This window comes from Rhinolophus sinicus, linkage group LG11 (genome assembly GCF_036562045.2).
Source record: "Rhinolophus sinicus isolate RSC01 linkage group LG11, ASM3656204v1, whole genome shotgun sequence".
Lineage (NCBI taxonomy): Eukaryota > Metazoa > Chordata > Mammalia > Chiroptera > Rhinolophidae > Rhinolophus > Rhinolophus sinicus.
Window position 1 is genome coordinate 29748303 of NC_133760.1, and position 13893 is coordinate 29762195.

General features: G+C 41.0%; 1 protein-coding gene across 1 annotated transcript in view; it reads right to left on the minus strand.

Moving 5' to 3' along the window:
• PMFBP1 (polyamine modulated factor 1 binding protein 1) overlaps positions 1-13893 on the minus strand; it is a 119004-nt gene that overhangs the window by 24249 nt on the left and 80862 nt on the right. The window contains exons 5-7 of the mRNA XM_074316013.1: positions 12799-12954; positions 4572-4820; positions 2514-2735 (exon numbers count right to left, since the gene is read on the minus strand). Coding sequence (XP_074172114.1) covers positions 2514-2735; positions 4572-4820; positions 12799-12954 — 627 coding nt within the window. The remainder of the gene's footprint in view (positions 1-2513; positions 2736-4571; positions 4821-12798; positions 12955-13893) is intronic.

A 13893-nucleotide genomic window follows, 5' to 3' on the forward strand; every position in this document is an offset into this window, starting at 1 on the left:
CAGATGGACTAAAGATAAAACATAAAAAAACAAAATTAGAAAAGTGCTAAAAGAAAATACAAACTTTTGTAATCTTGGGGGTAGAGAAGACCTTCCTAAAGTAAGGCATAAAACCTAGAATCTATAAAGGATTGAAAGATTCAACTCCATAAAAATTAAAGATGTCTGCATGGTGAAAAATACCATTAATAAAATAAAAAACTACAAACTGGGGGAAACTATACCATATGCAATGAAGCATTATTACTTGTAATATATTAAGACATTCCTATCAATCAATACAAAAGAGACTAACAACCTAATAAAAATAGGTTAAGGATTTAAACCAGACATCCACATGATATACTTACGAATAGTGCTCAATACTTTATTAGTGTGGTGGATGCTGGCATGTGCCTCCCAAGCCCCCTTCAGCAATAAAGGAGTTACTCCTCCAGCTCCTGGAGTGCTGCCCTAAGACAGCCCCTCAGGTGTCAGCCCTTCTTGGGGATTGTCTGGACAGAAGAAAACGTTTGCTTAAGATCATGACTCTCCCTAGGGATAACTCATATCCATAGCTGATCAACAAGGACGTATAAAGGCCAGCTCCCCTCTCCCAGTTTAGGACCACTGTGAAGGTCCATCCGGCCCCAGAGCTTCCCATGGAGTTGGCTGAGGTCTTTGTTGGGACTGCATCACAGCTCAACTTTTCCCTCTGTGCACCCCAGCTTCCACTTGCTTCCTTTCACAGGTGTTAGTACCAAGAGCTCTCTCTAAAAATGTCCTACATGCTAATCTGTCTCAAAGTCTCCTTTCTGGAGAAGCCAATCCACAACTATTAGAATTAAAGGAAATAAAAATTGTAATGAGAAAACCTGTTGTGTTTTCATCCATCAGTTTAGTACACCTTAAAAAGACTGAAAATATATAGAGGGTGGGGAGATAAACTTGCTTGGTTATTATAGATAAAAATGTAAACTGACAGAACCTTTTTGGTACGAAATTTAGAAGTATCTTTGAACATTAAAAATAAGCATATCCTTTGGTCTAGGAGTCCCACGTCAGGAAATTACCCCATAAAAACGAGGATGTTCCTTACAGCTTGTTTGTAACGGACAAACAGGTCAGGAGATGATATAGTCATACTATAGAATACAAGGTAGTAAATAAAAGAAATTAGGATACATTTAAAAAGCAAGTTGTAAAATCACATTTATAAAATGACCTATTTATGTAAAACGAAAATCCTGACTATGTATATATGTAACCATACAGTAAAAGGCTAGAGAAAATTCCCAACACATTACTGTGTTTCCCTGAAAATAAGACCTAGCTGGACAATCAGCTCTAATGCGTCTTTTGGAGCAAAAATTAGTAGAAGACCCAGTGTGGGGACAGAGCCCGAGAGAGCAGTTTCCAGGCTCTTGGTCTCACGTGGAAAGGTGCTGGCTCGGGTAGTAGATGGTCAGCAGCTGTGACTAGTTGGCCATCAGCTGTTACCGGTTAGCCAATTAGTCACTGATGTAACTGCCGCAGCTATGCTAGGGGGTTGGCTGGTTGGTGGAGAACCGGCCAGCAGATTGCAGCTAGCAAGTGGGGTTGGTGGTTGGTTGGCAGAGAAGTAGATGGCTGGCTGCGGATCGTGTGGCTCCTGCTTCCTGTGTCTCTAACCCAGCCGCCAGCGAGAATATAGTGGTATGACTCTCCTATCTATGGCTCCATGGGTGTTCCTTTTTGGCCTCACCATGTCCTGTGTTCTTATGTGGGGAGTGGGAGCAGAGATCCTGCATGACACCCGATATTATATTATATTATACTATATATTATATTATATTATATTATATTATATTATATTATATTATATTATATTATATTATATTATATTATATTATATTATATTATATTATATTATATGAGACCTGGTCTTATATTATAGTAAAATAAGGCTGGGTCTTATATTAATTTTTGCTCCAAAAGATGCATTAGAGCTGATGGTCCGGCTAGGTCTTATTTTCAGGGAAACACGGTAGTTAAGTGATTGCCTGGGGTAGAGTGGAGTGGAGGAGGCTGAAGATGGACTTTCACATTTAATCTCCATACTTCTGTCTAGAGAGCCTAAATCGTATTACTTGTGTAATTTAAAAAAGCAATAAAAAAAAAGACAAAACAAATTCAGGCAGTTTAGCTCTTCTTGCCGCTGCATGGCTTTCTCCTCCTGATCCTGAAGGCATGATTTGCATGAGTCCTGTAAACTGGAACAGCCCCTCACAAGCTCCCCACGAGAAAACAGTGATTTCAGAACTCATTTGGTAATTGCCTTTCTGCCTTACTTGAAGTGGTGGCTTTTTATATTAATGAAGGGCCTCAAAATTCCTAAGAAACAATCTTAAAGGAGATGTGAAGGCTGGACATTCGAAGCAGAGGGCTACAAAATTCAAGGGAAGCAATGATATCTGGTTGAAAGTCTGGGTTTCCAGTGGAGGAGGCTGGGACTCTTACAGCTCCTGGGTGGAGTGCTCTAGATTAAGTCTCACCTGCCCGATGATGCCACTGAGCTCCCCTTCCAACATCTTCACTTGGCACTCCAGTAACTCAATGTTGCTCAGGGAGGTCTGGTATTTATCCCTGTAGAGATTTAAGCTCCTTTCTAGGGAGGCGATCTTGTCCCCGGCCAAGGCGAGTTGCTCCTGTGCCAAATGCAGCTTCTCTCCTGTGTTCCCATTATGATTTCCAATTTCCTCCTCATAGAGAATCACCTGTTGGTGTAGGAATGAAATCACATTGAACCCGTAGAAACCGCTAATGAGGAAAGGATATGGCTGTAAGACCCCATGCACAGAAGTCTCTTATCTTAATTCATCTCAAGGAACACAGATACAAAGAACAGACCCAGCACAGATCTAAAAGCTACAATATATAATATCAGAACGTTAATGATTAGAAATAAAAAGAGACTGTGCTATTTAGATAGTAAGCTTCTTAAAGGCGGGGACCATATCTATGTCCCATTCTGCCTGGCATGTATAATAGTAAGAACTCAATAAAGACTTGTTAGTTGATTAATAGGAATAAATTTGTATAGCTTCATTTTTGAAAGGGCTTGAAATGCCAGTATTCTTTCTTTCCTAGGGAAGTCTCTAGAGGTCTAATTTAGAAAATGTAGAGCATCTGGTGCACCCAGGGCCATGTCAGCAAAGTTCCCTAGTGAGAGTGGAGGAACATGACCCGAAGTTTCTCTGGGATTTGTACGATCTTTATTTAGATTCTTTTTCTTTCTAATCAATTAATTAGCCCACCGTCTCACATATTTATTGAATGCTCATGAGCAATGTCTTGGGTGCAGAGGTGCTATATACCTATAAGACATCGGATCCTCACTCAGAGTTTACAAACTCGTACAATTTGGTGGAGAAACGATTTAAAAGGAGCAAACAACTGTACATTGTGGAGCGCGCTGGATTGTACAGCTTGAATTACATGTATTGAAGGAATCAGAGCTGGAGGGTTACCCAGGAAGGCGTAATTTTGGTTTACATAGATCAGCGCAGAATTCAGAAAGGACATGTTCTATTGGTCTAAGCTAATTACACTTGTTCTCTGCCTTTCGAGATTCTTCTTAGGAAAGGATCATCTAGTTTGGGGTGTTTATTAGGTAAGGAGAAGAGGAAAGGAATATTTTATATTCAAATTTTTATAACAGAAGCTGTCAGTGGCCTGCTCATATCCCCTCAGCACTCACCATTCCTTTCTATGTTCCTTTCCCATCCAATTTTTTTAGCCAATTCTCATTAGCCATAATATTCCCCTTTAAAAAATTCTATTTCCTTTAAGGCCCCTCATGGAGCCCCTGGAGTTAGTCCTTGAGCAACAGCACCACCCAAGACAGTCCTTGGAATTTTATCTTTAAAGGCAAAGCAAGCAATGCCAGGGAAGGCTGCCTGCCCCATCATTTACTGCTGCTAGTGCTACCACTGCTCAAATGGTTTCACTTCTGTAGCTTTAGTCTTTGGAATTTACTTGGGATTCCACAAGGATGCTGCTCTCTGGTTTAAAAAATACTACCCTGGGTCATGAATAGAAATGAATGTCCACAATATACTTAAGCTAAGTCTGAATGATCTAAAATTCCAGTCTGAAAAAATAACCCATCTGGTGTTCTCAATGATTGATTCAGACTGAATTTATATATTATCAAAACCTGGTTTTTCTGAAAATGATTCATTTAATGGACCTTATGCCTTTTGTATAACCCTCAGAGACCTGGAGTCTTTTGCATTTAAATTGCAACGGTAATAGAATGGAAATGATGGAGTTTCACGCACATAATACACACACAAATGCACACACACACACACAAATGCACACACACACACACAAATGCAGGAGCCCTCACCCAATTACGCCATTCTGTTTGATTCCCTCTGCTCAGCTTCAAAAAAAATCAAGAATGAAAGAGGGAAAGTTGATAAAACCTGCTCAAGATGTTGCGAGGCTCTCCTCTGTAAGTCCAGTGTTTGTTTTCTAGTAGGCTTGGCCTGATCTCTGTAGGTACATGGGCATATGGGGCCTTTCCACAGTAATTCTAGCCATACCTCATCTTCTTTCAGTTTGCAGTGATGGTGAAGAAGAACCAGGTCGGAAGTCTGCTTCTCTAGGACGGATTGATACTGCAGGAGGGAACAGTAAGAAGTCTGCAACTCCTCTGTGCGGAACTCCAGTTCTTGCTGAAGGACCAGCAATTTTTTCTTGAGTTGTTGGAGTTGTCTCAGATGACACTGTTTGCTGGGCTCAAACTCCATCTGTAATTCCTCGAATGCTAACGGTTGTTTCTTATTCTGCAACTGAGATAAAATATACAGGAAAGGCTTCAGATTGTCACTAAGAATGCATTCATGCTTTGATTTTTTTTCATTGGTTCAACCGTTCACATCCATCTATCCATCCTTTTATCTTTTCATCTACAGAGCACTTATTAAACATTTCACTTTATTCACAATGAAACATCACTTCGTATTTCTACTCTATAAAAATTTAAAAGAAGAAAAACAACATAGTCCTTTCCTACTATTTAGATCTACCATTCCTCGTATTTAGGTCAGAAGCAAAAACATACACATAAAGGACCTAGAGAGTAGTATAAAGATACACGCGCTAATAGGCTTATGTTTTGTCTTCACATATAAAGATAACGCAATTGACCTGGAAGGTAATGGATTTCTGGTCATGGTTCTTGGACTAAACTCGATTACTAAAAACGTCCATATAAAATGGTAAACTCTTGGGTAGGCTCTTGCGGAAACAGCTTTCTGAAATGGTGGGAAATGGGAGGCAGAGATATTGTTCAGGCACATCTGGGCACCGACTGTCTCCTGCTCCTCAAGGAAGATGTAACTTTGCAGATGCTGAGTGTGTGTGTGTGTGTGTGTGTGTGTGTGTGAGAGAGAGAGAGAGAGAGAGAGAGAGAGAGTCTCTCCCTGCCAATCCACAATACATCTGAAATGCTGCTGTAGCCATCTTACATATACATTCATTCATTCATTCATTCAATAAACATATGTTGAGTATCTACTTTGTATCAAGTATTCTGCTTGAAGGACACACCCCTGAGTTGTTTATCAAGTACAGTTAAGGTCTTTGCACTGATGTGTCTACATTTCCTCACCCAACATCCCTGATGACATGTGAAAGAGAGGTGGATGAAGAGGGGGTCCTGTGGGTATCTCTTAACTCCTGTCTCTGTTTATTATCCTCCTATTCATTCTTTAAAACCCTGTCCAAATCCTGCTCTCCTTCCCATTTTCCCTGCAAAGATGTCTTTGCAGCAATACCATAGATTTTACTGGTATGTCCAGTACTACGGCGTTTCATATTCTGCCTTACATTGTAATGCTGTCTATGCGTCTTAGTTTGTAAGTAGATTATAAACCCCTGGAGGGCAGGGGCCATGTCTGCTCCTATAGGGCCTAGATTAGAGAACCATTCACGGCTATGTATTGAAAGAGAGAAGGAAATGAAATAGAGAATAAGCAATGTCACTGGTTCCCAAGACTTTGAGCCTGTGGCCTTGGCCTCATTTAACAGAGTGCTTTCAGGCTTTAAAAAAATAAGCCTTTTTTTTTTTTAACAGTTTATTGAGGTATACTTTATATATCATAAAACTGAACCATTGTAAGTGTACAATTTAATGATTTGTAGCAAATATGTAGAGCTGTGTGATGATCACAATCCAGTTTTAGAACATTTCCATCACCTCAAAAAATCCCCTCATGCCCATTTGTCACTTCTGTTCTCACCCCAGCTCCAGGCAACCACTAATCTGCTTTCTGCCTCTATGGATTTGCCCTTTCCAGACATTTCATATAAATGAAATCGTACAAAATGTCATCTTTTGTGTCTGGCTTCTTTCACTTAGCATAATGTTTTTGAGGTTCATCCAGGCTCTAGCAAGAATCAGTATTCTGTTCTTTTTTATTGCTGAATAGTATGAATATACCATCTTTTGTTCATCTGCTCACCAGTTCATCTGTTGATGAATATTTGGATTGTTTAAAGATGCCATGAATATTAACATAGTAGCTGTTGTGTAGATATGATCTTTTCATTTAATTTGGTTAGCAAATGTCCTGGTACACCTACTGTGGGTTGAGCACTGTACTAGCTAGGTAATGGGGATATAGAAGTTTATAAAACAGAATCTCTGCATCCATGGAGTTTGCATCTAATGGGGGGTGGGGTAGAGAGGGGGTGGCAAATTAAACAAGTAAATTATATAGTGTGTTAAAAGTGCTATGGAGGAGAGTAAAAAGGGGGAGGGAGATGAGAATGCCAGGATGGAAGCAGCTGCAATTTTGAATTACGTGTTTTCATGGAGGACCACACTGAGAAGGTGACGTTTGAGCCAGGACTTCAAAGAAGGAGCCTGGTGGGAATCTACAGCAGGAGCACTCTGGGGAGAGAGAACAGCAAGTGCTAAGGCCTGGAGGTGGGAGGAGCCCAGTGGTGTTTGAGGAGCCACTTTGTTTTGGCTGGAGCAGAGATAGAGTAAGGGGGAGAGTGGTGCCAGATGAGGTGAGAAAGGAGAGGGGGGTGAGGTCCTTTAGGGCCATATATGACATTTTAAAGACTTTAACTTCTCCTTTCAGGGAGATGAAAGACCATTGGAGGGTACTGAGCAGAGGCGTGGTATGACCTTTTTTAGATGTTACAAAGGACATGCTGGCCGTTCTACTGAATATCAACTATAGGGAGGCAGAAGCAGGGAGACCAGTGAAGAGGCTATTGCAAGAATGCAGGAGGAAAAGGATGATGGCATGGACCACGGTGGGAGCAGCAGAAGGTGGGAGAAGTGGTTTGATTCTAGATATATTTTGAAAGTAGAGCCCACAGGATTTGCTGCGGCGTTAGATGTGGGATGGTGGGAGATGATGGTCATCCAGGGCAGGATGACTCAAAGGTTTTGGTCGGAGTAACTGGAAAGATGGAGTTATAATGAGATTAATTAAGAGCTGGGACCCAAAAGAAAGAAAATCTAAAGTCCAGCTCAGAACCAGAAAGTCAACAGCTGATTGTGTCAGTTGAATCTGATTTACTCTTCCTGGCTCTCCAGGAAGTTTATTTCACCCTGAGTGCCTCAGAATAGAGAAGACAGACACACTGCACCATGATGGTCACCAGGCAAAAGAAATCATAGGCAAAGACAAGCTGAACTCTTGGCCTGAATACCCAGTGTATGTGGCTGGGGGAAAGTTGGTGAGATTTCTTTCCTGAGCCAAACAAAGCTGACTTTTGTATTTACTTTGTATAGCTATAATTTCCAGCATTTGTGTTAAATGTTTTTAGCTAAGTGCTTTCATTCTATTCAAGATAAGAATGATGTTGTTCTCACGCCTTGTCTGTGAATGAGGCGCAGAAAGAAGGGACTTGGGAGTAGGGTGTGTGTGTGTGTGTGTGTGTGTGTGTGTGTGTGTGTGTGTGTACAGGTTTCTAGGAGCAGGTTCTCAAGAGCTCAAGTTCTCTGTCTATACAGGTAAGCTGGGGTTGGGGAGCTACTTGGAAAAAGACATGGTCACGAATAAGTACTTAATGCGGATAAAACTAAAGCAAAGGAGTTAACATTCTGGGGCAGGTTTGTCAGAAAGATTTATTTTAGTGAAGCAAGTACCCAATAAAATCCTTATCAAAATTTGCCAAAATCCTGTTTCTCTTGGCTTTGTTGAAGGTAACTGATCTCTGAGTAGTAGGACACTAGATTCCTGGTCCTTGTAGCGCTTGTGTGTAACTGTTGATTTGGACCTGCCTCTCCATTGCTGCCTATGGATGACCAGTTGAAAACTAACCACGGTCTCCTTTTGAGTGTTCTTTCGTTGCTTCCTTTATTCCCACGTCCCCATTTTTCTTCATTACCCAAAAAAATGAGAGAAGTGCACTTCTTTTAAAAGAAGTCAAACTCTTTCTTCAGAGTTTCCTCTTCTAGTGGGTGGTTCATCATCTGTACTTAGGTATGTTCATAATTGTTCTGTGGCTTTAAAACCTCTTGTGGGTAAAGAATGTCTTTTCCTGTGTGTATAAAGCTTAGCAGCCTGGCAGTGAGACTGGGTGAAGTGTGAATAACTTCTCTTCCCCAGAGGTCATGTTGAATCTTCTGGGTTTAATTATGGTTTGAGGTAACATGATGGACCAACCAGATGATGAGAGTTCACCCAAATCTTCCAGTGCAGGGCAAACATAGCACCTGTCCTAATTTATCTGGTTATAAAGATCCAAAAATTGCTCATATATGCAGAGACACTAGAGTTTCCTTGGATGAGAATTTGCACATTACAGATATCTATGGGTTTAGAAGAATCAAATTTCAAAGACTTGGAGGAATGCCTAGACTTATTTGAGACCTATTAAATTTCGACTTATTTATCCTCAAGTATTCAAAAGATTATTTTTCTTAATTATAAATGAATAGAAAATCACATGCTATTGATTAAGCCTGCATTTCACTTCTATGTGCCAAAGAGCAGTATCATAAATGCATTAATGCATTTCCTATTGCTTCTTTGTCTTCTTTTTAAAGTTTTCTTTCTACTGAAGAAATAGATATTTTATTAGATTCTTTTCTGACCTTTAAATTAGAATCTGGAGAGAATGAGCAAGTTGGAAATGATTTTATGGAAGTAACATTAGTTCTCAGAATGATTATCCAGAGTTGGACATGATTCTGGAGGCCATCTGGTCCACCAGGTTTCTCAGATTTTTATCCAGGTTTCAACTGTCTTAAAATATGGAGAGTACTGGTCACCTGTAGGAATCTTTTTCAATATTTAGTCAACCTTTTAGCCCTACTTATGGTCAAAGAGATTACAGCTATTGCTCCCGCCTTGCCTATGTGGCCACTTGATCACAGAAGGAAATTAATTGGCCTGGCATAATTTACCTTTTGAAAAGTCACGTTGGTTTCCACCCAATACTTTGTGCTTTTCAAGTTGATGCTAATTGATTGATGTTAAGTTCTATATTTTCCCTGATATTGAAGTTAAGCTGACAGGTCTATAATTACCAGGATTGTCCTTTTTCCCTTTTTAAAAAGATGAGCACTTCATTTACCCTTTTTCAGTCTACAGGGACTTTCTTTATCCTCTTGAGTTCTCAAAAATAATCGCTAGCAGCTATGTAATAACACCTGCCAATTCTTTAAGTACTCTTCCAAGTATGTCATCAGGCCCTGCTCATTTGCCTAAAGCTGGCTTTTCAAAATACTTTTTAACCCTTTTATTCCTCATTCTAGTTTGCACTGACTCTCTTCTGTCTCAGGTAGGCATTGCTCAGATAACCAGATCCCTGCTGATTTTTTTCTTCATTTAAGAACTGAAAGTCTCATCTTTTCCCAGCCATTGTCATGAACATCTTTCCCTTTCTTTTTTGAGGTGTTAAGATACTTTCCTTGTAACTCTGGTTTGGCCTTAGACCACTAGATAGATTTATCTGTTACATTTTATATCTTCTACACATTGCATTTCTTATACTTCTTTGAATGAAAAACTCTGTGTTTAAGTGACCTGCATTTCTTTTGGATGCATCTTTGTGGTTTAGACCTTCTCATCAGTGATCTCTGCTTACCAGAGATTCACTTTTTAAAAAAATGAACTATTTTGAAATAATTTTAGATTTCCAGAAAATTGCAAAAATAGCACAGGCAGTTCTCCTAATGTTAACGTTTCACATAACCATAGTACATTTGTCCATACTAAGAAATTAACATTGGTAGGTGACTATTACCTAAACTAATACTTTATTTGGATTTTACCAGATTTTGACTCTTTTTTTTTTTTTTTTTTTTTGTTCCAGGATCTAATCCCAGATCCCTCATTGCATTTAGTAGACTCAATTAATTATTTTCATTCCCAATGATTCAAAATGATCTCTGTGCTATAATTTCCATCAAGAATCTATTAATCTTTACATATTCAACTAATTACTTTTATCTGCAGAAATCAAATCTCTTGCAGAGTTTTATGCTAAAAATAATGTCCTCCATTATTGTCAAGCACTTCAAAGAAGAGTTTGACAATCTGAGCCCTACTGAATGTTAGGGTATTCTCCCCATGCCGACACCAGGGCCAAAGAAGCCTGGGAAACTGCTCAAAAAGACCCTTCCTTTTCTGGTTTGATCATGATGATATCGCTGTTTTCCTTTTCTCCTTTCACTTCAAGGCACTCTTTTATTCAGGCAGGGAGGGGACCAGAATGAAGCAACTGAGTGCAAATTCAAGGAGGCTCTCAGTCTCAGAATTGAGTAAGTGCAAGGCTGGAATCTGAAGAGTGAGTGCCCCTTAAATTTTGTACCCTGGGCACCTCACTTGCTTTACCCTAGTCCCAGTTCTGGTCCTGGATTTTGGAGCGAAATGTATTCTTGATTTACAAGATCATGTCATTTTCTTTCCTCATCACCCATTCCTTGCCTGCCACTCCTTTAATTACACATAACATCTGATGTAATTTTAATTTTATCGCATAACTGTGGTCCTATATTATGACGTCCTGCTTATTTCCCCAGCTCCTTGTAGGCTAACAGTCAACATTTCAGAAAGTCTTGGATTTCTCCTTTGTTCCCTGATTATATTTCCTTGTGGAAGGCAGATCTTGCAGGGATTTTCTGAGTGGATGAGTATAAGTCTACATCTAATTGTGTATTTGTATGCGTAGTCTGCAATTTAAATTCCGCACTAAGTGCTAGGAGAAAAAAAGAGCCTGTTCTAAAGCTTGTTTCAAGCTGTTAGACCTTCTTCTGGGCAATTAGTATAATAAAATGTGACTTAATACCTTTCTCCTGCCAAGTTGCCGGGTACCTTTATAAGCCACATGGCTTTTCCTGACTAGGGGAATAAATAAACTTGTGACAGCATGGTGAAAATATTCTAAAATGTTAATATTTAGAAAGAAGTAAATTATGATAATATTCTTCCTGGGATCCATTTAGGAAAACCAGTGGATTTTTCTATATTTGTGACTTCCTGGGGAAAGGACAGCAACGCTCAGTGAGACAAGGGAGAACGGCTTTGCTGGTAGCGTTTTTAGGGTATTGCAGAGGAACGATTTTTGGTTTCTGTAGGGAGGTGGTAAATCCTGGGAAAGCACTAACAGACACAATTAAGAGAGACCAGACCCTTGACCACAAACATTGGAAGATGGTGGTTGCTTACACAGCAGCTAAGAGGCTAATGTGGGGGCCCAGTAACAGGTCTGTGCAACCAGGACCTGCTTTATCGTCGCCAAGCACTCAAATCCCTATTTAGGAAAGGAAGACCACGCAGTAAGGAATTCTTGGAAACCCAAAGGTCTTAGAGAGCTATGGGAAAATCTCTTCCAGCTGGCCCCCCAGCTTGTGTGGATAAATTTAGAGACTGGTGTAAGGACCTGAGCGCTGGAGTTTCCAAAGAAAGAAAATCTCAGGCTGAAATGAAGTTGCCTCAGCTGATGAACTGCTTTGGCTACAGATACGTATTACTTCAAAGTCACAATTTCAAGATGACCATGCCAGGACAAGTGTTACTGAGCGTCTTTCTTGGCGTGGGCACCGCTGGAAGCATGCCCTGTGACAAGGAACTGAGTGTCAAACAGTAGTAGCTTATGTGGGAGGTAATCTTAGGAAACTCAGGCAGGGGAGCAGGGAAATAAGACAAGAAAGGGCAGGAGGCTGCGAAAGGGTGTGTTATCAAGCCAGCTACCACTGCGGGTATCTGGCGCTGGGTCCCACTGAGGAACTCCGGGACAGAGCAAAGAAGATGCCTGGAGCTAGCTCTGACGGAGGGGCAGGGAGGTGGGTTATTTAATCCACCATCTCCCCATCAGTCATTGGGTGAGGACTGCTTCTCGGGGCATTAACTCTTCCACACTTCAGCTCGCCCTGTGATTGGGTTCCTGCATCCAGAAGAAAAGCCATTGGCAGAGAACTGCAGGGGTGGCAATAAAGGGCCCCTGCTGCACTGATGAGCAGTGATACCTCCCAGCAGGTGGGATACTTGCTATTTTGGGTTGACTTAGAAGTTTGTCTAAGATCCATCAGAAGATGCTGCTCTCCTTATATAACTACAATCGCAGAGGTAGATGACCTTGGGGACAGATTGAAAAATCTTGGGGGCAGGATGGCGTGTGTGTGTGTGTGTGTGTGTGTGTGTATGTGTATGTTTGTCTGTGATGTGTGTGTATGATTGGGGGGGATGTGTTTAATTCTTTCTCACTGCTTGCTGAAAAATGTTCTTGTGGAAGAACTTTCTATGACTGTTCCTGCCCAGGGAAGCAGAGGTGGATAGCAGCTGCTGGAACACTTACGTGGCTGCTGTTCATCATTGCCTCCTCCACAGAGAGCTGACTCTCCTGCAAGGTCTTCCCTTGTCTCTTGCAGACATCATGTAGGTTCTTGATGTCAGCTTGCAAGCTCAGGAGCTTGCTGTTCAGGCTGCTCACTTCTCTGTCTCTTTCCCCCACCTGGGAAGTCAGAAAAATAAAAGCATCGATTATACACCATCAAGAAACTGCTTGCTTTCGTTCACTTAACTGGCTGACAGAGACTTTCAATTTGCTGGAAATTTGTCCATCACCCCTGAGCTGTTATTACTCATCCCCATATAACATTTACACAGTCTCCATTTGCGAGCTGTCTGAGTGCTCCACATTATTCAGACAATTACTGATTTAATTAATCTTCACCCACTGCTGTGGGTGCCTCACAGACACTTCCCCTGTTTTTCAAGAGGAAGTCAATGCCTAGAACAATTCCAGGCACCTAGTGGACTATCTATAAATATTAATGGCTCTGCCACTGATGAAATGAATATATTGAGATGTCAAATGAACTTATCAACACTACAGTGAGTCAGTGATGGAGTTGATGTGGATTCTGAAGTCTCTTAACTTTCTCTTCTACCCACTAAACCAAAGGGTCTCCCTCACCTGTAAACTTAGTTCTTTTTCTTTGGACACGAACACCAACGGGAATAGAAGTAAAATCCCTGGGCTATTATACAAGATCCCTGCCTTTGATTACGAGTGAAAAAGATTAGTCAATTACTGCTAGGTCAGAGCGGAAATTCGTGCTCGAGATCAAAATAGAGTGTGGGGCACAGCAACTTGGGTGGGGTTGGGGGTGTGGAGCTGTGGTGAGAGGGTAGGTGCTCCATGATAACTAGGGTGCCACCTTCCACTCCTAGTGTTGTGGGTGGCAACAGTGTGAAAAGAAATTAGGAAGCAGGCCTCTGTAAACCCGTCTAGTGCTTTAGTCCTACCACTGTGCAGGCTTTCCATAACACTTCTGCGGAAGCACGACCACCTGCAAGTTTTAGCTGTTGGAACTGATGCTGGTGCTTTTACGGTAGGTGCCTGTCTTAATGTTAGATTACCCAGAACAGGCTCTTAGGCGAGGATTCA